General features: G+C 57.1%; 1 protein-coding gene across 2 annotated transcripts in view; it reads left to right on the top strand.

The window, feature by feature from the left end:
* The window catches only part of TPPP (tubulin polymerization promoting protein), a 30,546-nt gene extending 8,090 nt beyond the window's left edge, over positions 1-22,456 (top strand). The window contains exons 1-4 of one of the 2 annotated variants that reach the window (XM_037062933.1): positions 7,164-7,264; positions 9,658-9,978; positions 17,211-17,364; positions 17,650-22,456. In XM_037062933.1, the coding sequence (XP_036918828.1) occupies positions 9,662-9,978; positions 17,211-17,364; positions 17,650-17,844 (666 nt within the window). In that variant the 5' untranslated portion in view covers positions 7,164-7,264; positions 9,658-9,661 and the 3' untranslated portion in view covers positions 17,845-22,456. Of the gene's footprint in view, positions 1-7,163; positions 7,265-9,657; positions 9,979-17,210; positions 17,365-17,649 lie in introns of those variants that run through there. The other variant, XM_037062932.1, reaches the window with a different exon arrangement.
* The last annotated feature ends 389 nt before the right edge of the window (positions 22,457-22,845 follow it).

The following is a 22,845-nucleotide window of genomic DNA, read 5'->3' as shown; positions in this document are numbered from 1 at the left end:
GTTTGAGGCAGATGGGTTTCTAATTGTCCACTCTTCCTGACTGCCCTGTGGGTGGTGGGCCAGGCCTCCACCACAGCAAGTAGGAGGGCAGCATCTGCATTTTCAAGGCTCTCAGCCAGTTCTGATGGGTGGCCTGGCTGGAAACCCCTACACTGAGACCCATGTGCTGTCTCTGTGCTGAGCAGGCCTGGCCAGGTAGAAGAGGGCGTTTGCAGGTGATGCCCACTTCTCCTTACCCTTGCTGCACTTCACACCTGCGCCGGGCGCCTCCTGCGTCTCACCCACAGAGTGAGCCCTGCTTCGTGCTCCAGTTTTCTTCCTGAATACAGTGCTCTGTCGGCTTATTCCCACATCGGCTGCTTTTGGGGGCAGGAGATCTTTGAGGACTGAAGGTACGACACACCGTGCAATCACTGCGAACCGGGCAACCTGGTCAGCGGCCCTTGCCCGCAGGTCCCGTGGACTTTCTGGTCCCATCCCTGTTGTTCCTGTGGTCACCTCACTGCTTTGGCCTGAGTGGATCCCAGTTCTTTCTGACCTGCCCCCAGTTGCCATCCTTGTCCGTTTAGCCTTGGGCATCTCTACAGCAGGAGGCCTCTCTGGCATCCAGCTCGCCCAGCAGGGGGGTCCCCCTGGGCTATGGCCGGGCCTCTCCAGTCTCTGCCTCTGCTGTCACGTGGTCTCCCCTCCATGCGTGTGTCTCTCTTCTTCTGTCTCATAAGGACACTCTCATTGGACTCAGGGCCACCCAGATGACCCAGGCTGATCTCGTCTCAGCACCTTTGGCTTCATCACATCTACAAAGAACCTTTTCCCAAACAAGGTCCCATTCACAGGTTCTGGGTGAGGACAGGACACACCTAATTCAGGGCCACCATTCACCCCCACCACACTTGCTCCCTGCATAGGGAGCCCTCTTGGCCCCTAGGTGGGCTGCAGGATGAGACACCCCTCCACCCGCACTGGTTCCTTGTGGGGTGATTGTCCCTGGTGCTGATTGACTGAGTAAGGGAATCAGTGACTGGAAGTTTCTACAAGTGTCCTCATTTAACCCTGTACACACCTGCTCCCCTTGGCTGCTGCTGGCTGGCTGTGTTCTTGGATTTCATAGGAAACATGCTGATAGAAGCCAGGGTGGCTCTAGAGGCAAGAACTGGGGCAAAGTGTGGCTCCTGGGAGGCCAAGGGTCCCAGCCACGTGGGTCCCCCTGAAACCGCCAACTCTACAGTGATCGGAGAAGTCCCTGCTGTGAACACCAGTTCTTCCGAGGGACAGGGAAGGTAACTGCCTACCACAGTCTTCCTGACTGGAAAGCCTCTTGGCCTGTGAGGCTGTCTGTTGCAGTGTGTTCCAAAAACATAGAATATGTCCCCATCCCTCCCAGTTCTGTCCTGCCTAGGTTCTTTGGGGACCCAGGGTGAGGACGGCAATGGCAGGATGAGCCACGGCCCCAGGGTGTCCTGGGGAAGCTTGCCTTCTCTGCTCTTTCTTCTCTTGTGTTCGGGAGAAATCACATTTTACCTATGAACAGGGCCCAGGGAGGGTGTGATTTCGTTCTCAGGCTTCTCCAACCCCAAGGACCCTCTGGGCCAGCAGCCTAACCCTGCGTGGCAGGACATGAGTGGCATCCTGCTCACGCAGCCCTAGTCCAGGCAGCTCAGCCTGTTGGGGCCACTCGACACCCGGACTGTGAGGGGCCAGGGTGCTGGGGGTGGCGGGGCTGCTTTCCACGCTGACTTGGAGCCTCAGGAACCGTCCCTGTGCTCTTGGCCGGCGCCTGTGGGGTCAGAAAAGGCTGCTTTGTCCAGCCCTGGGAGGCTCCCGCTGCCTGGGACTGCTCTCGGATGAGACGAGTGGTCATTCACGTCGAGTGTCCGGGGAAGCCACGGGGTGGGTGGCCATGTTGTGATTAAAAATGTGAACAATTGCCAAAGGGCTGCGTTGTACTCAAATGGACTCAAATAAAGAGCTGAAGACGGCTCGAGGGTGGGGCAGGGAGGGGTGGGCGGCAGTGCTGGGCTGGCCCTGGGGGGATCCATGGGCTTCTAATGGCCTTTGTTCCTCTGGGCTGTTCATTGTGGGGGGAGGGGTTGTGCCCTCTGCAGGGGCAGCACCAGCACTCCTGGACCTCGACGCTGGGGGCGTGAGCCTCAGTGGGCTCTGGTGAGCCAGACAGACACGATCCACCTCCCGACTTCAGGCTCCCGTGGCCTTTTGTGTTTGCAGTTCCACCCTGACCTTGCCTTCGCTGAGGGTCTCGCGCACACACCCAAATGCTCCAGCAAATGTCACAGTGGTCAGTGCCAGTCAGGACCTGTGAGCCCAGCAGGTTGCCTCAGTGAGCAGAAGGCTCTCCCTGGGCCGTCTGACCAGGCCTAAGCTTCCCTTGCTGTCTCTGAGGCAGCTGTATTTGGGATTTACTGGGGCTCTTGCCATTATGCCCCCCAATTCTCTTTCCCTCTTGGTCAGTGCCCTGGAACCAGGCCCTAAGGGAGTCCAAGGACCATTCCCAAGGGGTCCTTCCCTGGTCCTTGGTGCCTGGGGTTCCAGGACCCACCTGCCATGGAGACCTCTGAGGGGAGGGCGCACAGGCTCTCTCCTTGCCTTTCTTTCTCCCCTTCTGCACACTTTGTTTGGAGCCTCTTGGTTGTCTTTGAGAGTCCAGCAGTGTCTGGTGAGGCACTTCCTGTACCCCCCTCCCCGCTCAGGTGCCCTTAGCTCAGCTCTCGTCTCCAGAGCTGCTCCCTGGCTGCCGTCACCCCTGCAGGTGTCAGGCACTCCACTGAGGTCTCAGCAGGGCTCAGTGTAAGTGCCCCTCAGGAGTGCTCGCATTTCCAGGGCTTGCGAGGGTTCTCGCACAGACCCTGGGCCTCGGGGTTGTATCAGTGGGCCCAGTGGCCATCCAGGGGCTCTGGTCCTAGCCCTAGTGGTGGGCAGTACCTCTGACCCCTAGTGGATGTAAAGATTTGGAGGATTCTGGTGACATCACACCCACCCTCTGAAGCCTGTGGGGCCGAGGACCAGTGATGCCTGGCAGGAGCCCCAGGAGCCTACGTGGCTTCCTTCTGATGCCTTTCTCAGGGCTCTTCTGGGAGCCCTTTCCACCTTCAGGACCTGTGGCGGCATTTGTCCCCAGCCCAGGAAACACACCCTATTCCCCCACAGAGCACAGTGGGGCCTGCCAGCCCATTTTCCAATCCAGCTTGTGACACATGCGTCCGAGGGGACTCCAGCCCACCTGAGGGGGTTGGTGCTGTGCCTTTAGAGGGAGAGGTTAAGGACAAGAGCTCAAGCGAGTCCCTGCATTTAGACGGCAGAGCCACTGCCGGGAGCAGCTGCAGTGGAGGCCCGGCAGCCTCCTCAGGAACTCAGCAGGCGTGGCTCCCCATCCAGGCCCACAGGCGTCTGATCCGTGAGGGTCCTCTTCTCTTTAAAAGGGGGAATTCTCCCACGGGCGTTTCTGCATAACCTTAGTTACACCAGAAGGTTCTGGAGTTAAGACTGTGGGATGTCTCACCAGAGCCAGTCACCCCTACCTAGTTATTTGGCAAAGAATGTTCCCCTTTTGTTGGTGGCGGATCTAGGCAGCCCTAGTTGCAGAATGTTCCTCCGAAGAGGGGGTCCCTGACCACTGGTGCTCAGGTGTCTTCTTTCTACTGCACACTGTGGGCCCAGACTGCTCAGGGGTGGGAGGCAGGGTCGTGTCCCCCTCAAGGGTGAGGGCTGCATTTCCAGCAGTTTGGCAGAGGTGGGGGCCCAAGTGGCTGCCTGCTGTGGGCATCCTCTTGGGAAGGGGCTGTGGGCCACAGGGCCTTTCTCTGTGAGCCCTCCCATGGGAGTCTGAGGGCAGCACCCAGAGCAGGCTGGCAGGCAGGGGACACTGCTGGGCAGGAGAGGCTGGTGGGGTCAAGCCTTTCCCAGGGGGTCCCAGGGAGGCTGTTGGTGCTGCCGCTCTGAAGCAGGTGTTCCCTGAGGAAAGGAGCCACGGGAGTCTTGCACAGGCAGTGGACACTGCTGGGCAGGAGAGGGCAGTGGGGGTCTGAGGCAGGGTGGGTGGTCCTGGGTGAGCTCTGGAACCCTGCAGCAGGTCCCAGCCCCACGCATCCTGCTGCCCGCACGCTGCCCACTCTGCGTGCTGTCTCTGGCTGCCCACCCCACTGTCAGTGCTGCTTGTCTGCAGGCTGTCACTCAGCAAGGCTCAGTCGTTTTGGTGCATCCAGCACCCACTGGGGGAGGGCAGCGTGTCAGCCAGCTGGGTAGTGCCCAGCATGCCCCAGACAGTGGCACCAGAGGATGCAGGGTAGGTAGGAGAGAGCCACAGGCTGTGAGGGGCCTTGGGAGCTGAAGGGCAGCTGGTTACCAGAGGCAACATGGTCAGCCCCACTGGCCAGGTCAGATCTCAGGAAGCGCCAGCAGTTACGGCGTAGACTGGGGACAGGACAAGGGAGCTGACAGGGCATTAGGAATGAGTTGCTGAGCATGTGCTTGGAGGAGCTCAAGAGTGAAGGTGATTCACACCTGAGAAAGCAGACACACACCCATCTTTCCATTCAGGGCACAACCACCTCCTGTCCGGGAAGGGGAACAAGAGAGCACACAGTTGCCGTTGTGGCTGTCTTTAAAACCACACCTGCCCCGGCTCACGGGCACGTGGCCCTGCTCACAGACTCCTGGCCCTGCTCACAGATACACTTTGCCTTGTTCACAGACATACCTGGCCCTACTCACAGGGACTCCTGTCTCTACTCACAGACACACCTGCTCCAGCTCACAGTCACCTGGCCCCATTGCAGGCATGTCATTAACATACATTTTCATTCCTCCTGGTTGGAGCAGTGTGTGCTGATGTCATGTGGCAATTGTGACTGCCACCTGTTGGGGTGTGTCCTAGGTTTTGCCTCAGGCTGTCAAGCCTTAAGCAGGTTTCCAGGAAGAGTCATTCTGAAATGCAGCCCAGTTTGTTCTGGAAGCAGGGCCCTGTCATGGCCCAGGGTTGGAGCATCTATAGCCTGTGAGGGGAGGGAGGATGGGCCCACCCCACTGGTGGGATAGTCCCTGGACACTTGAGGGGCAAGTGTCCCCAAGTTTGGATGAGGCCACCTGACCAGTGGCTTTTGTTTGACAATTTCTGGGCACCTGCCCTGCATCTCCAGCCACTGTAGTCTGTAATTCCCACTTTTGACTGCCCTGCCCTCTCCCAGCCCTCGTTTGAAAATGCAAGTCCAGGATCACAGTCCGTCTCCACAGCCAGTGTGAGTGCTTCACCAGTTTTCTCCCGACCCTCCAGGGCAGTGCCTGCCCTGCCTCAGGCAGGACCTGGCGGAGGCTAATGGCTCACATGGAACCGGATGTGCTCCCTCCACTCACCTGCTCCCCCTGCCTTCCCTGGTCCTGTTTGACACTGTGGGAGCCCAGAGCTGGTGAGGGCCTTGGCCCAGGCAGGGCGAGGGACACAGTTCTCATTCTCTTGCCCAAGGACCCCCGAGGCCAGCAGAAGGGTCTTAAGGGAGCCCAGCTCCCGGCTAGGAAGGCAGGTGCCAGCTCCCCGTCTGCCTGCCTCCCTGCCTCTCCATGCATTCCTCCTCCTCCTCCCTCTGTACCCTCCCCCGCAAGCATATACACATCTCAGAGTCAGGGGTCTTTCTAGGGAAGCAGATGGGAGAGGGTCAGGAGACAGACTAGGTTTTCACACGGAGTCAGAGGCCCTGGATCGTGACATGAATCAGAACTTTGCTCACTGGGGCTTTTCTGAGCTGCTGAAAATCCTTACACTGAGGGAGCAGGGACTGACTGCTGGGCATCCAGGCTGGAGTGACACCTGATCGTGCCTGATCAGTCTCCACTCCTCCCATATGCTAACCTGTGCCCTGTGTGGGGAATCTTGGCCAGCAAGGGATCGGCTCTCCTGGGGATGCAGGGCATACACCTGAGGGCACAGGGCACACACCTGGAGAAGCAGAGCACACACCTGGGGGGTGTAGAGGGCACGATTTACTGTGGAAACACAGTACATGTCTAAGAATACAGGCCACACCTCAGAGAATGCTGCATTTGGTGGGTTGGCATTTTGACTTCCTGGCATGCTCTTCCTCTAAGTGACTATTTCTTGTCATGGTGGAAAGAGGCTGGCACTGGTGGGCATAGGTATGGAAGGCCACCCTGGGGGCCCCACTGCACCCCCAGAAACCACGAGAGCAGGGAACCACAGCCTCCATTGGGGGAGAGAAGCCCGGTGGGTCAGAGGCTGGGGCTGGCCCTGGGAGGGAGGCCCCACGTGCCGGCTGTCATTGTTGTGCAGAGGGCCTCTCTGGGCACCTCTGCTGGAGCCCTCAGCCTCTGTTAAATTGAATGTATTGTTATTATATCCTCATGGGACTAGCACATGGATTTATTGGAGCAATTCAAACAACAGAAGCACGTGACGCCTCCCCTCAGCCCCAGCTGCCCGCAGTGTTCCTGGCAGTGCCGACCCATCTCTCTCATTCCCATTGTCTGTCTTCCCAGAGTGAGGTGCGTGATTTCTGCTATTCCATGTCCTTCTTCTCGCCACAATGAACAGTCATCTTAGAGATCTTCCTCTATGCGCACATGGGATCTAATCTGTTATTTTTGTTAAAAATATTTTATTATGATAATGCATGTTCATAGTAAAATAAAGTGGAAACCGGAACAGAGAGCTGTGTTCTGGGTCTTGTGGCTGCGTCACCTGTGCAGCTTCAAGGTCACAGACTGGTTGGCAAGGGCGGTGGGGCGGGGAGGGGATGCCCTGCTTCACCCACCTCGCACCTGGGTCATTACTCCAGGGCGCTTCTCTCTGCCATCACCTCGAACATCTCTGAGAACAGACTCTAAGTGAAAACCCATGAACACACCCAGAAGCCGCCCTGACACGGTGCTGACAGGAGAGGCCTGCCACTCCAGCCCACAGCTCCGGAAGGAAACGTTCAAGGTTGAAGCTACCAGCTGCCTGCTGGAGAGAGACCCCGGGCCAGCCGCCCCAGGGCTGAGTTTAGAGGGCTTCTGCTTGCAGGTCTCCTGTTCATCTTCCTGGACTCTTCCCGGCGTCCATGGCCCTGTCCGTCTGCTCTTCCCGAACTTTCTCCTTGGGTTCCCCTTCCAGGGCTGCCTGCGGACTCCGGGCCTCCTGCACCCTCTCCAAGGTTAGCTGAAGATTCCTGATCTACAACCTGCTTGAAAAGTGTGGCGGACCCACTGAGCTCATCTGCCTGCCCCCATCTTCAGCTCCTCGCCCCTCGGGGCCATGGTGTGTGTATAGAAGTCCTTGTTGGAAGGGTTTTTCATGACATTTAAAGCATGGTCCCTTTTCTCCTGGGGCCCAGGACAGCAGACAGAGACCAAATCAGCCTGACCGAATTTTCTCTGCTCTTTCCCCTTCCACCCACTCACCAACATGGGGGGTTTTCAGTCCCGTGGGATTCAGGGCAGCATGGGTGGAGATGCTGCATGCAGAGTAGCCCACATGCCAGTGCCTTTGTGTGGCTCTAGGCTCCCCTCATGCTTCCCCTCCAACCTGTCTAAATCGACACTAACTGCCATCTCACCCGCCTTAATTCCTCTCTGGTGCACCTCTTATTGCCGAAGCCATCCCATTTCCCTGTTTGTTTACTTGGTTTTTGCCTGTGTCCACTTGGAAGGTAAAGCCCACGACAACAGAACTTTTTCACGTCTTATTCAGTCCTTTACTTGGCTGTGGGGGCAGACCTCCCGGCAGCAAGGCTTGCTGTGGTTCCCCCAGAGTGCTCGTCAGCCCGACACTGAGAGGGGAGGAGCCCCACTTTGCTATAAAATAGTGCTTCTAGGAAATCTGCAAAACACAGCAAAGCACGAGAAGGATGACCCGTAGTTCCGACACCCTGGACAGCCCTCCCTGATAGCACTCAGGCGTTTTCCTCTCACAAGATGATGTTTCCTGGGCCGTGGAACCTGCACTGCGTTGGAAGCATCATAAGAGGTTTCCTTCTTCTTGACCAGGTTGAACAGACATGCACATTCTCCAAAATCGGCTCATGCTTCTAGTAATTTCTTAGCCGCTTTTCCTTCCTGGGCACTGAGGGCTGAAGAGATGCCATGTAAACACACTCAGCCGATCCTGGAACAAGATCCTGTTTCAGACAAAGAAATGGTGTCAGCAATAAACCTGAAAGCGATTCTGCCGACACCTGACTCCTCTTCGCCTTGGTGCTGGGTCCCTTGGAGAGAGAGCGCGCCCTGCCCCACACCTGCACCCTGCAGGAAGCCAGACCTGTGGAATCAATGCTCATTCTCACCCGGAGCCGGCTGTGCCCTGCCGCTGGGCGTCCAGGATGTCCCGTAGAAGCAGGTGTACCTTTTGCACAATCACAGAGGACAAGGACAGGGTGGGACCATGGCCCGTGAGGCCCTGAGAATGTTCAGTCCAATGATCGAGGGCATTTGACTTTTACTTGTTGGGAATTTGTAGGATCTTGGGTTCAGCAGGGCCATCAGGATCCCCCGTGATGCCAGGTCGCCCATTTTCCTCTGTGTAACCAGCATTGAGAGCGCAGATTTGAAGGGGATTTTCAGTACCCAGCAGAGTTGTGAGCAAGCTCAGTATTCATGGCACAGACTGTCACCTGGATTTCACGTTGTGTGCCAGGGGGTCCTGAGTTCTGTCCCCTCGTTGGGCCTCTGGCGGTGTCTGTTCTCAGCAAAGCAGAGACAGAGGTGAGCTCTAGGGCTGCACTGCTCTGGGAAGCTGCTTCTGAGGGACCCATGGGGGTCTGACCCTGGGGCTGTGCATCTCAGGGTCTCACCCTGGCCACCAGCAGAGAGGCAGGGGGAAGCTGTGTGGCTACAGACGTGGGGGAGGTGTTGGTGTTCTGTGCTCCTGAAACCTGACAGAGGCAGCACAGGCTCCTGGCTTCTGGGCCCCCAGGGACCCAGACCAACTCTGGGGATCAGGCACCTCACAGGGGCAGAGACTCACAGGCAGGCCGGGGCAGGCTCCCTGAGCTCGCCACATGGGGTCCCCAGTGGCGACCTCCCTCCAATGCATGTTGCGCCCTACCCTGCACCTGGGGCACAGCTGCAGTGAGCCCTCGGGTTCCTGGGCAGATGCCCCAGGGTCTCCCTCTCCCACTGGATCAAGGGCAGCAGGCTCAGCCCCGATGTGAGGATAACAGCTGATTCTGGATACCCTCCTCCCCAGGGATGGCATCATTCCCTGGACCCCTGGAGAAGTGTCTTCCTGGGGAGCCACCCAGCAGGTGTGGCCCAGGGAGGAGACTGTGCTGGATGAGTGACAGGGAGATGATAAGGCCCTGAGCCTGCAGGTGGCTGGGCTGGGTACACCACCCGTGGCCCCGCCATTGCTCATGGCTTTGACTACTTGGGTGGAGCCCTTAATCTACCAATAGCTGGCAGGGTGCTGGTGTGTGAGGGGCAGTGCCAAGTGCTGTGTGCAGCAGCGAGACAAATGCTCACCATCCTGCTGAGGCCATCTGGGCTAAGGTTCTACCCTCTCATGTCTGGGCTGGGCTCTGAGGGGCCCCAGGGGCCCTGTCACATCCTGGGTGCCTGCCAGCCTCCTGTCCTGTGAGCAGGCAGCTGGAAGGGCCGTGGGCAGCAGCCCTACAGAAACAGAATAACCCCCTTCTTCTCCCTTTCCTCTGCCAGAAACATGGCTGACAGCAAGGCCAAGCCTGCCAAGGCCGCCAACAAGACACCCCCCAAGTCCCCAGGGGACCCTGCAAAGGACAAGGCAGCTAAGAGGCTGTCACTGGAGTCAGAAGGTGCCAACGAGGGAGCAGCTGCCACGGCCCCAGAGCTTAGTGCCCTGGAGGAGGCCTTCCGGCGGTTTGCAGTACACGGGGACACCAGGGCCACTGGGAAGGAGATGCATGGCAAGAACTGGTCGAAATTGTGCAAGGACTGCCAGGTGATCGACGGGAAGAACGTGACCGTCACTGACGTGGACATTGTGTTCAGCAAAATCAAGTAAGTGCACAGGGGCTCTCTTGCCACAGAGTTGGCTTCCCGGAGGCCTGTGGTCAGCCAGGCCTCATGTCCAGGGTCCACTGGTGGGTTTGTGTTTTAAGGGGCTGTGAGATGGTGTGATGCTTCGAGATCCTTCCCTTCCTAGAATCGAATGACCAGGAATTGGAACCAGAATAGGCTGCCTTGGGGTGAGCAGGGAGTGGGGTGGGGCGGGGGATATACTGCCCTGCCCTCGGGAGTGTGGGGGGTCCCAGTGGCAGAATTCCTGGCCCACTGTGGGCTGAGTGTGACAGGCGGCACTGTGAAGCCTGTCCCTGAGGTGTGACCTGTGTCTGATCTGCCCCTGCCTGCTGCCCCTTTGCTTTGGGGAATGGTCACATGAAGACAACTGTGGAGGACACAGTTAGCACCTGTATCTTCACCTGTGACTTGGTGACCTTGGACGGTGCGCTCCTGTGCTCCCTGTGGGCGTGTGCACCCACACGTGTCTGCTCCTTGCACCTATGAAGACATGCTGCCGTGACTGTGGATGCATCCGTGAGCACATGCTCCTGCACATGGCCTTCCTCCTGGACTCTGGGAGCATGCCCAGGAGTGGTGACACGTACCCCTTCCCATTCAGCTGGGCATCTCTAAAGTGTGAGGACATTCTCCTGGCCTCCTCAACCCACAGCCACACATGAAATCCCCCAAGGCCACCAAATGTCCAGTCATCTCTGTCCAGGTCATGCTTGTTGCTGGGAGATGGCTTTATTTTGGCTCATTTCTGGACCATGTCCATTGTGGTCAATATGACCCCATAGTTGTGTGATACTGTGACCTTGCCATCTTTCATCTCAGGTGTCCCCGTGTCCTTTCTGTCAATGGCTTGGCTCCTCCCTCCATCTACCCGTCCTCCAAGCACAGAGGCAGTGTAGTTTTTTTCTTTGTGCCCCTAGAGCCTGGGCTTCATGTCACCGCTTTGCTTGTGGAAACAGTGTGGTGTGCCTCATCATAGTGTTGTCTTCCTGACTCCCCAGCTGGTCACACCATCCTGCCAGCCACCCACGGTGGACTGCTCTCCGGAGGTCGGCTCACTCCCACCCAGCGGGAGGTGGTCTGGCTGGGACAGGGTGGAGGTGGCCCCACAAGTGGTCCCTGGGGGTTGATCATCTGGACCTAGTCATGGGGCACAGGAGGCAGGCACTCGCCAGGTGGGAGGGACTCAGCCTTTCCAGTCTCACCTGAAGAGGTGGAACTGTTTCAGATTTATGACAGGCTGGAGCCCCATGACACAAGAGCACAGAACGCAGGCTCCTGGTAGACTCTGTCTCCTGTGCACTCATGCCTCCTCGAGGCCCCGGGTTAGAGTGGGATGTGGGGACAGGAGCTGAAGGAGGAGGTGGATGCAGATGAGGAGGAGCAGGAAGCAGGGTGCAGGTGAGGAGCAGGTGGGCACCAGTGGGGAGGAGGAAGAGGGAGTGGGCACAGGTGAGGAGGAGGAGCAGGAGTTGGAGTGGGGACTGGGACCAGGCCCAGTATGGTCCCTTCGATCCATTCCCTGGGCAGGTCCTCCAGGCCTTTAGAGCTGGCCTTTGTAACCCATGTGTGTCCAGGAAAGACAGAGAGTAGACACAGGAGCAAAGGTGCCCCAAGAGCCATGATTGTTGGGGAAGTGTTGCAGAAGGGCTGGGGGAGGCCAGATCCATGGTGTGTCCAGAGGCAGGTGGCCACACCCTCGGCACTGGCCCTGCGTGCAAAGTGTTGGCAGGTGGGAGCAATTTGTTTCCTTCCTCCTGGTTCCTTCCACAGTAAGTTGCCTTTAAGCTACTGCATGCAGGCATGCACAGCCATGGGTACACAGGAGCCCACAGCCCACACACAGCTACACAAACATGCCTACACACATGTATGCACATGTGCACAAACTCACCACACATGCACACATGCATGTGCACACAGCCTCGCAGTGGGGGACGTGGCAAGTGTGGTGGTGACTCATTCAGGACAGGTACCCTGGACAGGCCCGGAGACCCTGCATACAGGAGGCACGTGCCCCCTGGGGCCCACATGGCGGGTGCTGGCATCACAGGAGTGGGTACCAGAAAGGACCCCACTTGCTCCTCATGCCTGTCCTGGGAGGAAGGACATCAGCTGCTCAGACCTTTAGAGGCCCCAGCTCCCAGGTATTGGTGGGGTCCTCACCGCAGAGCCCAGGGGGCCCCCAGTGTCTCTGCCCCGGCTCACTGTAGGGAATGTGGAATGGGGGAACAGCTAGCTGCGGCTGCAGCCCAGTGAGGGGCTGTGGTCACTACACAGTGAAGACCAGCCTGCGGTGGCTGCAGGGGCCCCTTGCTTGGGTGGTTTGCTGGACACCACAGGGTGACAGTAGGAGGGATCCACACCCATGTCCCTGTGATGGGCCAGGTGGACAGTGCCCTGCGCAGGGTTGTAGGTCCTGCGGGACGGGCGTGGAACCTCAAAGTTGCTGAGTCGGTGGAGAAGAGCAGCGATTTCTGTTTGGGGGCGGTTGCCAGGGCTCCAGGCGGTGACGCCAGCCAGGGTATCTGCAGCCTTTGTTTAGATCCTGTCGCCATGGCAGTGCCTGTTTGTTTTGATGTTACTATGTGTTAAATTTTAAACAAATTTCTTGCAGCTCTATACCAACTCTTGACTGAAGACTATTGTTACCTAGACAAAGACTCCAGCATCCTCCTCGCCCCAAAGGACAGACAATAGACAGTCTGGAATATTAATTAATCAGGACTTCGTGTGCACAAGCAGGAGTGTCACCCAGATAGACCATTTAGGGGGCTGTGGACAGCAATGTCCCCCTGCCTGCATGTGTCTGCATGTGCGGGTCAGGCACTGAGCCCTGCCCTGCAGGGGAGAGGCCTGATAAAGGGGGCAGAGGAGGGCAGGGGTCGCTGTTGCAGCCTCTCGTGACCCACCACACACCTGTCTTGTGGGTGCTGCGAGCTCTCAGAGAAAACAGCCTGTCTTGTGACACCGGTGCAGGGAGACAGCTCGGCAGCCCTCATGTCGGGCCGCTGCGTCCCAGGTTAGGAGGGAGCAGATGGGTGGGGCTTCCTGTCACAGAAGACCTGGAACGCTGCTCTGTTCTTGCCACACATGCTCTGGTCACAGCCAGGACATGTGGGAATTGTCTGAAGCAGGGGTGCTGGAGCCAGGGGGGTGAGCTGCAGAAGCCCAGCACAGAAGCACGGGCCTGGAGCCCAGATGCCGTCCCGTGTCTGGCTGGCACCCCGAGCAGGCTGAGCCTGTAGTAGGAAACCCAGCAGAGGGCAGTGGTGGGGTGGGGGTGCCGTGGAGGGGCTGGGGGAGTGGGCAGAGCTCTGAGTGGGATGTGACGCCTGAGAAACACCACGCGTGTCACAGTGGGCGGCTGGGGCTGGTGGCAGTGTCTGCTCAGGGCCCCGAGGCTCCCCCAGCCCCACTTTGCTCCTGGGCCTGAGGGCTGACACTCACTCACTCCTTGGAGGAGAAGGCAGCCTGTGTTCCCTGAGCTGGGCCTTTCCTGACTTCAGCCCCTTCCTCCAGGGTGATAGTGAGGTTGGGGCATGAGAGAGAGCAAGAGAGAAAGGTACACCCACTCCCTGTCCTTTCTGCTTCACGTTGAGGGTCTTCCAGAGTCCGGGTGGCCATGGTGGGGAGCGCGTCTCTGTGGGGCCTTGTGATCACCAGTGGCAGTGCACCTAGGGGCCTCCGCCCCTCCCGGGCACCCCCAGCCCCATGTCTGTGCCATCCCAGCCCTGCACTGGGCAAACACAAAGTTAGAGTCAGGAAGAGTGTCAAGGGCAGCTTTTTTCTACTTCGGGGAAGTAACTGCATGTACGTGGGTGGGGTGGGGAGGAGTCACAGCTGCCCCTTCAGGCAGGTCATGGCCATCAGCAACCAGACCTGTGACTGAGTGGCTGTCAGCAAGTGTCATCCATTGCAGCCAGGTCTGCACTGCTGGCTCTGTGCTCACTGGGGCCCCGGTAGGCAGAGCTGTTCAGTGGAGTGGGTGCCCTGGGTAGGGGTGACAGTGAGTGTCTCCCAGGAGAGCCCTCTGCAAGCACAGCAAGAAACCGTCCAGGCAGGACTCCCCCAGAGGTGTGTCCCCACCAGACATGCTCCTTCAGGAGCCCCCCACATCCCCACTGACCCAGGGGATGATGGGAATGTCACCAAGGCTCCTAGTTCTCTAACCCTCATCAGTGCTTTCTAGATAGGTCACTGGGTCCCAGCTGCTGGTGGTCAGGGGAGCCTGGGAGAACTAGCACTTTCCCTGACACTCCTTCTTCTCCCCACAATCACCCCTGCCCACTCTCCTAGCCAGTGGGTCCAGTAGGCGGGGAGCCACCTCTCAGCAACAGGGTTCCGGGAATATGTAGTTTTCTCTGATTCACAAAGGTGCTGGCAAGGACGGGACTGGGAGTGGGGGGCGTAGGTCACAGTGGCCCATCCTAGGAGCCTTCGTGGTATTGGCCCTGAAGGCACACAGGTCTGGGTATGTCCTTGGAAGGCTAGGCTGGCCTCTGGTGTCCTTGGGTGACCTTCAGGAGCAGCTGGCCCAGCTGCCTCCCTGGCTGCCCTAACTTGGGCCTTGGAAGCCCAGGGGACGCAGGGGCCTTGTGTGAACAGTGACCCCGTCACTGCTGGGCTGGCCTTCCAGCAGAACAACGGCCTTCTGATCAGGGCACTGGTGGGGATGGGGTGGGGGACCTTGGTGTGGGGACACCGCCGTTGTGCGCACTCGAGAACAGGCTCAGTCTGTGTGGAGAGCAGCGTAATGCGATCATGTCTCCAGGGAAGGGCTGGCATTGTTACTCTAGAATTCGCCAGGGACTCTCTCTGCAGCAGGGAACCGGGTCCCCTGGGGAGACCCATCCATTGGTCACAATGGGGACACTGGGGGACACCTGGCTGGGCCAGGTGGAGTGGGCAAATCAGGACCCTAGGCCTGGGTGTGTCTACCCCAATCCAACTGTGCCCTTTGACAGGGGCCCCTGCGGGCCATCTCCCCACCCGTGGCCTGAGTGACTCACACTGGTGGTGCCTGGCGCCGCAGGGCCCAGAGAGGGCTGCATGTTCTGGTGGCCGCCGCTGGGCCGGCCATCAGGCCTGGTGTCCACACACCAGCCAGGGCAGGCAGTGAATAGGAGACAGGAGCGCCTGTGACAGCCCAGGACAAACAGGCCTCCTCTGGGGCCTGGAGGTTACCCACCCAGTAGGGTCGAGAGAAAAAAAGAGGCTGTGTTTACAACATTCCTGGCACCCCAGACTGAGGGCAACTGCCTAGAAAGGCCTCAGTGCCCGAAGACCCCGTGCGTTTGTGAGTGTCCCTCAGAGCCTCGAGGGACAGAAGCCACCACCAAACACTGGGTGTAATGAAGCCCTGGTCCAACGTATTACCCAGCCCCTGCCCTGTGGCCGTCAGCACAAATGCCTTTGGAACAGATGGCTCTGGACATGTCTGGAGGACCCTGCTCCCCACCTTCTTCCGAATGGCCTCCCAGAGGGCTGAGGTTGGGCACCCCAACTTCAGTTAAGGAGAGCTTTAATCAGCTCTCTCCTGCCTGGGACATGTCAGTCAGCATGTCCTGTGTCTTCGGGTGCATGTGCAACGTGTGAGGGAATCCCGTGCCTGCTGCGGATGTTCCTGGGTTTTGGCGACAACAAGCAGAACTGCGAGTAGAGCGGCAGGAGTTGTGAGCTCGAGTTTTCATTTCCCTTGAGTGAGAACCTAAATGTGGGGTCTCAGGGTCATGCTGTAGGTGTGGCCTTTAAGAAAACGCCCAGCTGCCTTCCACAGTGGACGCCACATTGTATCCCCACCGGCTGTGTCTGAGCCCCAGTGGTCCTGCGTCTGCCCAGCACTGGGGATGTCGTCTCGTTCGTCTGGCCACCCGGGCGGTCCTGTGGGAGGGCGGCGTCTCCCCGGGAACTGACAGCAGGCAGTCTCTCCACACGCTCAGCTGCCACCCACAGGTCTGCGGCAGTGTCTGCCTCAGATAGTCTTTCCAGGTCTTCACGTTGGATTTCTTCTTGTTGTTGTTTTAGTTCTTCACACACAGCGTTTCCAATACAGTCCTTTGTCAGACGTGTCTTGTGAGTCTTCTCTCCCAGTCTGTTGCTTGTCTTTGCATTATAGTGTTTTTCTGAAGAAAAGGGTTTAATAAATTTTAAAGTCCAAATCTTTTTTTTTAATGGGCTGTTTTCCGGTATCATTTCTAAGATGTCTTCGTCTAAGCGAAGGTCATAAATATTTTCCCTTAGGTTCTTTCAGAAGTTTTATGGTTTTATAATAAACTCAGGACTGGTCCACTTTGAGTTAACTATGGCGCAGACCGAAACCACCACTCCACCCGTGGGTGTCCGGTCGTCCCAGCCTGATCTGTTGCAAAGCGATCCTCGCTCCACTGAACAGCCTTTTGTTGAAAAGAGTTTTGTCATTTTGACCTGGGGAAGATCCGGTGAAAGTGGCAAAAATGTTTTTAGTTAAAATCACAAAGGCTGAAGAGCCAGGTGAGAGCCTGTTGGGACTGCCCGACGGACCTCCCTGGGGAACCCCGTGCTGTTACAAGACGCATCTGGGTGAAGCCCCCGCTCTGCCCTGTGGCCCACCGTCTGCTCCCCTGGCCGGGCACTGGTCTGGCCCCAGCAGCTTTTGGGCAGGGGGCCGCAGGGGTCCCAGGTGGCGGGCCTGGCGTGCAGGCTCTGGGCCCACCTCATCGGGTGTCCTGGGGAGGGGCCTCCCTCTTGTCCCTGTGTGGCAACCCCGAAACAGACCGCTTCTGGTGGCCCCAGAACCTCTTCCTCCTGGTTCAGATCTGATGGGCTTCTCACCCTAACTTTTCTTTCAAAGTCTTTCCCTGATGGGAGGCCACACACACATCCCATTTAGAACCAGACAACGGCTTTGTTTTAATGTCCAGTTGTTCGTAAAGGATGTGCTTCCTTTAAGCTTTTTTCCACGATTTATATTTGCTGCTGTTGCCGATGGTGACTGACTGTTGGGTGTAAACACTGCAGGGGAGGGGTGTGCTCTGTGTTTTAATGTCGGACTTGCCTTCTGGTGTGGGAGAGGCGGGGCGAGGTCTGCAGGCAAGGCTGGGGCCCCCAATGTCAGCAGGTTCCCAGGTAGTGCTGAGGTCCCCTGGCAGTGCTGGGGTCCCCAATGTCAGCCGGTGCCTGGGTCCCAGCCCAGCGAGGAGAGTGCCAGAGCCCTGAGTCCTTTCTCCCTGCAGAGGGAAGTCCTGCCGGACCATCACATTCGAGCAGTTCAAGGAGGCACTGGAGGAGCTCTCCAAGAAGAGATTCAAGGATAAGAGCAGCGAGGAGGCCATCCAAGAGGTGCACAGGCTCATCGAGGGCAAGTCCCCCATTATCTCGGGGGTGACGGTGAGTACAGAGGGTAGGCCAGCCCCTTGGGAAGCAGGGCCAAGCTCTAGGGAACTGATGGCAGTGGCCTAAAGATGGGGTGGGAGCCTTCATTCCCTGGGTGTGGGCTGACCCAGGCTACTTCTCCAGACTGAGAGCCCAACGTGGATTCCAGGAGCCTTTAGCATCCCCTATACATGGGCTTGGCCCCTTTGGTTGAAATCCCCCCTCTCCAGCTCCCCTTGCCACGCCATTCTTTCTCCTGTGGTTCAGCTGCAATTAACCCCTCACCCTGCTCTCTTGTAGAAAGCCATCTCCTCGCCCACCGTGTCTCGGCTCACAGACACAACCAAGTTCACAGGTTCCCACAAGGAGCGCTTCGACCCATCTGGCAGGGGCAAGGGCAAAGCCGGCCGTGTGGACCTGGTGGATGAGTCGGGCTACGTACCAGGCTACAAGCACGCGGGCACCTACGACCAGAAGGTGCAGGGGGGCAAGTAGCCAGTCCCCGGGGACAGGGCCTTCCTCTGTTTCTGGCCCCACATCACCTCACACTTCTTTACATTCCTGGGCTCACTGGGGCAGAACTCAAGACGCTGGGGTGGGGTGGCTGTGGGTAACTCCCAGGCCTCTCTCCTGCCTGGGGCCCCCAGCGTGCTCCTCTCCTACCCCAGGTGTGGCCCCTGAACTCACTGACCTTTGTCTAATGCACCTGCCTCGGCACATGTTGGATGGTCATTTCCAAAGTGTCTCCAGGACCAGATCACACAGGCCACCTGATTTGCAGGCGAAAGGAGTGTTTTAAAGGAGCAGGTGGCCCAGACCCTGTCAGAGGTGGTGCTAACCTCCTGACTGGCAGACCCTCCCAGGAGCCACGCGGGGAACACGCACTAACGCACTAACCAGCATCACCAGCGAGATGAGGCAAACCTCAAACAGGACCTAGCAGCATCTGCGAGGGCTCCATGCAGGTGTGCGACACACAAGTGCACGCTTGCATGTGTACACACACTCATGCACACACATACACACTCATGTACTCACGGGCACACATGCTCATGCACACCCATCTGCTCACGCACACACTTACACACGCCTATGGACTACGTCTGTGCTAAGGGCAGTCATGTAAGTGAAGGCTGGTGAATAAAAGAAAGTGAGCCGGGAAAGGAATGGTCCTCGGTAGGCCAAAGGAAAGTGATTTGAAGTGTGAAGTTACATGTTCTTAAAATGGAAACCAAGGATGGGTCATTTTATTTTGCTTTTTAAAGGAAAGAAGAAAAAGCGACTATGTTTATTTTCAGAACAGGGTAAGGAAGATTCAGAATATCCTGTTTCTGTGGCCTCACTCCTCTGTCCCTGCATCTCCTGGTTGCAAGACCCTGTTGGCCCCAAGGCCCCCCTGCAGGCAAGTGTGTGACAGGCCCCTTCTGCCTGTCCCCCTGAAATCAGGGCCTCGAGGCTGAAGGTCGACATGGCTACTTCCTCTCTGCTCACAGTGCAGCATAAATCTCTGCAGCTCTAGCCTCTGAAGTCAGTTCCCACATTTCTGGGCTCTCCCAACCCCAGAGTGTAGGAAACCTCACGACAAAAACCAGGCCAGGGAGGGTCCCACCCAAGGCCCATAGCATTTGCTTTCACAGCAGCCACAAGGTGACACTCCATTTGCATAGACACAGCCATAGCATGGTCTGTGACCTGGAGGGCCATGTGGTCCTAGAGCTGGTCCGTGGAAAAGCACATGACAGCCTGAGGAAAATGCCTCCTGGAACCAAGCTGCCACAGCCACTGTTTGCTCTGCAGTCCTTTCCTGGACACATGGCCTGGCCTAGCACAGACAGTTGAAACGTGGACCAGCACTGCTGTGGCACACTTGCTGGTCACCGCTGGGGCCAGGGAGGGCCCCCCACCACTGGCTGAGGGCCAGCGCTCCCAGCTGACACTGCCCCTCTGAAGCGACTGTGTCTCTACCAGGCCCCTCGCACACCGACCTCCCCTCACCACCCAGGGCAACCTCAATCCACAGATGGAGGTGACCTCTGCAGGCAGTCTCTTTCTGGGGTTCTGGGGGCTCACAGCATGTGGCATTAGAACATTGGAGACAAGGGAGCGCAGGCTCTGTCATTTTTAGGGCTAATCTCACCATTGTCTGGAAAGTTTCTAACTTAGGAATCCTAAGCTGCCAAGCTAGGCCACTTCAAGGGGAAACTGAGGACCAAGGACTGGGGCAAATGCCGACAGGATGCCAGACCCCCACCCCGTGCCTCCTTCTCCTCCACCAGGCTGGACCTTTGTGTGAAACCCAAAGGCAAGAGCAACCTGTGGGAAACACATCAGAAGACAACTGGACAAGTAAAGTGCTTCTTGACAAGCCAATCACAGCCCTAGTTCCAGCGCCCGTGGGGTTTTCACCAGTGCCACAGAACAGGGTTTCTCCCCGGACCTGGAGGCACTGCCGCGGAGCAATGCCCGCCACCAGGGCCTGTGGGTCCTTCAGTCTGAGGCTGCTTTTCTCCTGTTCATTGAAGAGCCCAGTCCCCACTATCCCAGACACTGGAATCCAGCAGAAGGTCAGCTACTACAGCACGCTGTAGTACAGCGTACATGCTGGCGAGGGCCAAGGAACAGGGTCCCCATGCTACAACCCACAGAGAAATGTCACCTGGGCCTGCCGTGGATGTGAGCCCTTCTCAGCCCCTCCTTGCCCGCTGGACCCTGGAGAGAGGTGCCCGACACCAGGACATGGTCTCCTATCCCACAGATTATCTTCAGGCAAGAACAGCCACCACACAAAGATTCCAACCCCAGTAGAGGGCATGACTGCCAGGAGCATGCTGGGAAAGTGGGGTCTAAGCAAAAGAAACAGGAGGAGTGCCCTGCCACGGCCCCCACAGTCAGCAGCTTCCTCCCATGGCGCCCACCCCTGAACTGGAGCTCCCCCATCTACCCACGAGGCAGGCCCCGGCCTGCGGAGCACCGATACCACCCACCTCAGGCTGGTGGAGGTGAGCTACTTGACAAGAAGAAAAAGGTGGAGCTACTTGTCCACTTCTGAGGAAAATTTCAAAATGCTCTGCTAGTCCTGATAGCAGGAGCTTCTCTTTGGGTTTTATGAATGAAATCAAATGCACATAGCTGCTCTCCCTTGGTGGCCCTCCCCGTCCCAGTCCAGCCGAGCTCATGGGAGACCGCCATGCCCTGGGCCCCACTCCCTCACACGCCAGGTTCAGGAGCCTGGTCCTGCTGGCCACAGAGGTTTTGCGGTGTCCCTGCATCCCCTGCCCATCCCCCAGCTTTGTCAGACATACACACAGGCCAGGACTCACCTCTGTCCACTCAAAGTATAGCTCTGAAGCTCCCCCTCCCCTTTCTGTCAGGGAGAAGGGGTAAAATTAAGTCATGAGGACTTAGGAGTCGCCATTCTGTCCATTTAAAATCATCTGGTGAATGCTTCATTGCATCTCTGTGTAGCCTCTGAACATCCATGAGCCTGGCCTCCAACTTCACTGCACAAAACACACACACATGCATGTCTGTCCCTTCATCGGGTGCTGAACATTGCGAACACGTAGGCAGAGTGTGTGTCTGTGCTGCATGTTTGTGTGCAACGCCTGTCAGCTCCTACTAACCATGGTTAAGTACAAATTAGACGTCTATCTGTGAACAAAAGAAACTGCACAGCAGGTGCCCCAGGAGGCAGGATGCGTTCTGAAGGGGACAGTGCTGATGGTGTCTGAACACCAGCAGGGAACAGTAGAAGGCGTGCGCTTGAAGATACCGATCATACCAGAACACTTATTTATTTCTATTTAATGCATCTAGGCAGTGGTCAGGAACAGAGTTAACTACCAAAATTGAAGTTCAAAATTACGTAAGTTTAAAGTATTATAGCAAGATATATATTTATACTGGAGTATTTTTACACCTTTAATATTCTTGGGCTTGAGTTCTGAGACAGATGAAAATTGGAGCAGGTGCCTCTGCAGGAGCACAGGCATTCCGCTGGCACCGCTAGCTGCCCATATGTGCTCTTGGCCTCCAAGTCCCAGTGGACGAGGTCCAGGAAGGCCACGTGGCCACCTGACCCTCTCAGTGGACAAAGCAACCTCGACAGCAGGCAGAGGCTCACCTTCCTGACACCCTGAGCCAGTACAATCGCCTGTTTCTGTGAATCAAGTTGTAATGGCACAGGCCACGCCCTGCTTATGTGCTGTCCCTGGCTGCTCTTGCAGCGACACTGGCTGTGGGGAGCTGACAGACCCCATGGCCCATGAAGCCTAAAATATTCACCATGTGGCCCTTGATGGGAGCTCTCGAGGGCCCACCTGGGACCATTTCGTCCTGGGTACTCATATACAAGCTGGCTACTTCCCTGTCCTGCAGCATACGCCACGCTGGGACACCCTGTTGTCACCTGTTCATAGTACAGGTTGGCAATTTAGTTGTACTGTGAAATTACCAATAGGCTAGAATGTTCATAAAACAATGACCCTGAGTAGTTTCCTTTCACTGATTTACCACTAAACGCTTTGTGCATCTGGTGGCTCAGGGGCCTGGCCTTCGTCAATGGGCACGTGGGGCGCGTGGCCAGCGTGGTGGTGTGCCAGACGGTGGTCGCTGTGCTGGAGATGCTTCGGTTAACTCTCTCTCCTCCTTTAGACTTTGAAAACGCAAACCAAGCCAAACAAAGGAAACCCACACAACTTAAAAAGAAACTTGAAAGGGATCATATACTACTAGTTTGTACTAAGTTTTTTCAGGAAAGGGAAATAAATTTATATATACATGCAATATATTTTTACACTGTCTCATTCATGTTAGAGAGTACTGAGTGTATCACTTTATCAGGGTGATGGGTACAGTGATGTCAATGTCATGGGTGTTCTGACTCGGAAAGTCTAAACTGCACTCAGTAGGGACGTCCGTGAGGCTGGGGGGCCTGCTCTCCCTCCGGTGGAGTGTGAGGCTCAGAGTCACCTGTCAGGTCATTGTCAAGGCCTGGCCTGTAAACCTTTAGTGAAACAGCTCATGTCTGTCTGCACATCGCTCCTCATGTGTTCGCTGTTATTAACATTGTGTGTCAAAAGTGATAAATAAAGTGTTAAACCGTGGATCTCTGGAGAGTGAGTACACTGTCTGGACCAGCAGTCACATGGGCAGGGCCGTGGGGGGAGTGCAGCACCACAGCTCCCGGGGCGGGGAGCCCCCAGCCCCCTCCTGAGAGCCTTCGCTTTTTCACTTAGACCAGCAGCCACTGAGGCTGGGTCCAGTTCTAGTGCAGCCCCGTCGGGGTCTAGGTCCAGGGGGACAAGACACAAACTACATTACGAACAACACAGCAACCCCAGCAGGGACGTTGTCATCAAATGATGGCCAATCTGAAACACTAGTCCAGAGAATAGTTTTCAAAAGTAAAATAGAGGCATTTTTAGACTGTCCCAAGGAAACTCCCACCAGTGGACAAGAACAGGAATTCTTAATGCGGAAGGAGAGTGATTGCAG

The sequence above is a fragment of the Sturnira hondurensis genome, unplaced genomic scaffold (genome assembly GCF_014824575.4).
Source record: "Sturnira hondurensis isolate 20B ecotype Veracruz unplaced genomic scaffold, ASM1482457v3 Scaffold0014384, whole genome shotgun sequence".
Lineage (NCBI taxonomy): Eukaryota > Metazoa > Chordata > Mammalia > Chiroptera > Phyllostomidae > Sturnira > Sturnira hondurensis.
This window is presented reverse-complemented; position numbering and strand designations above follow the sequence as displayed.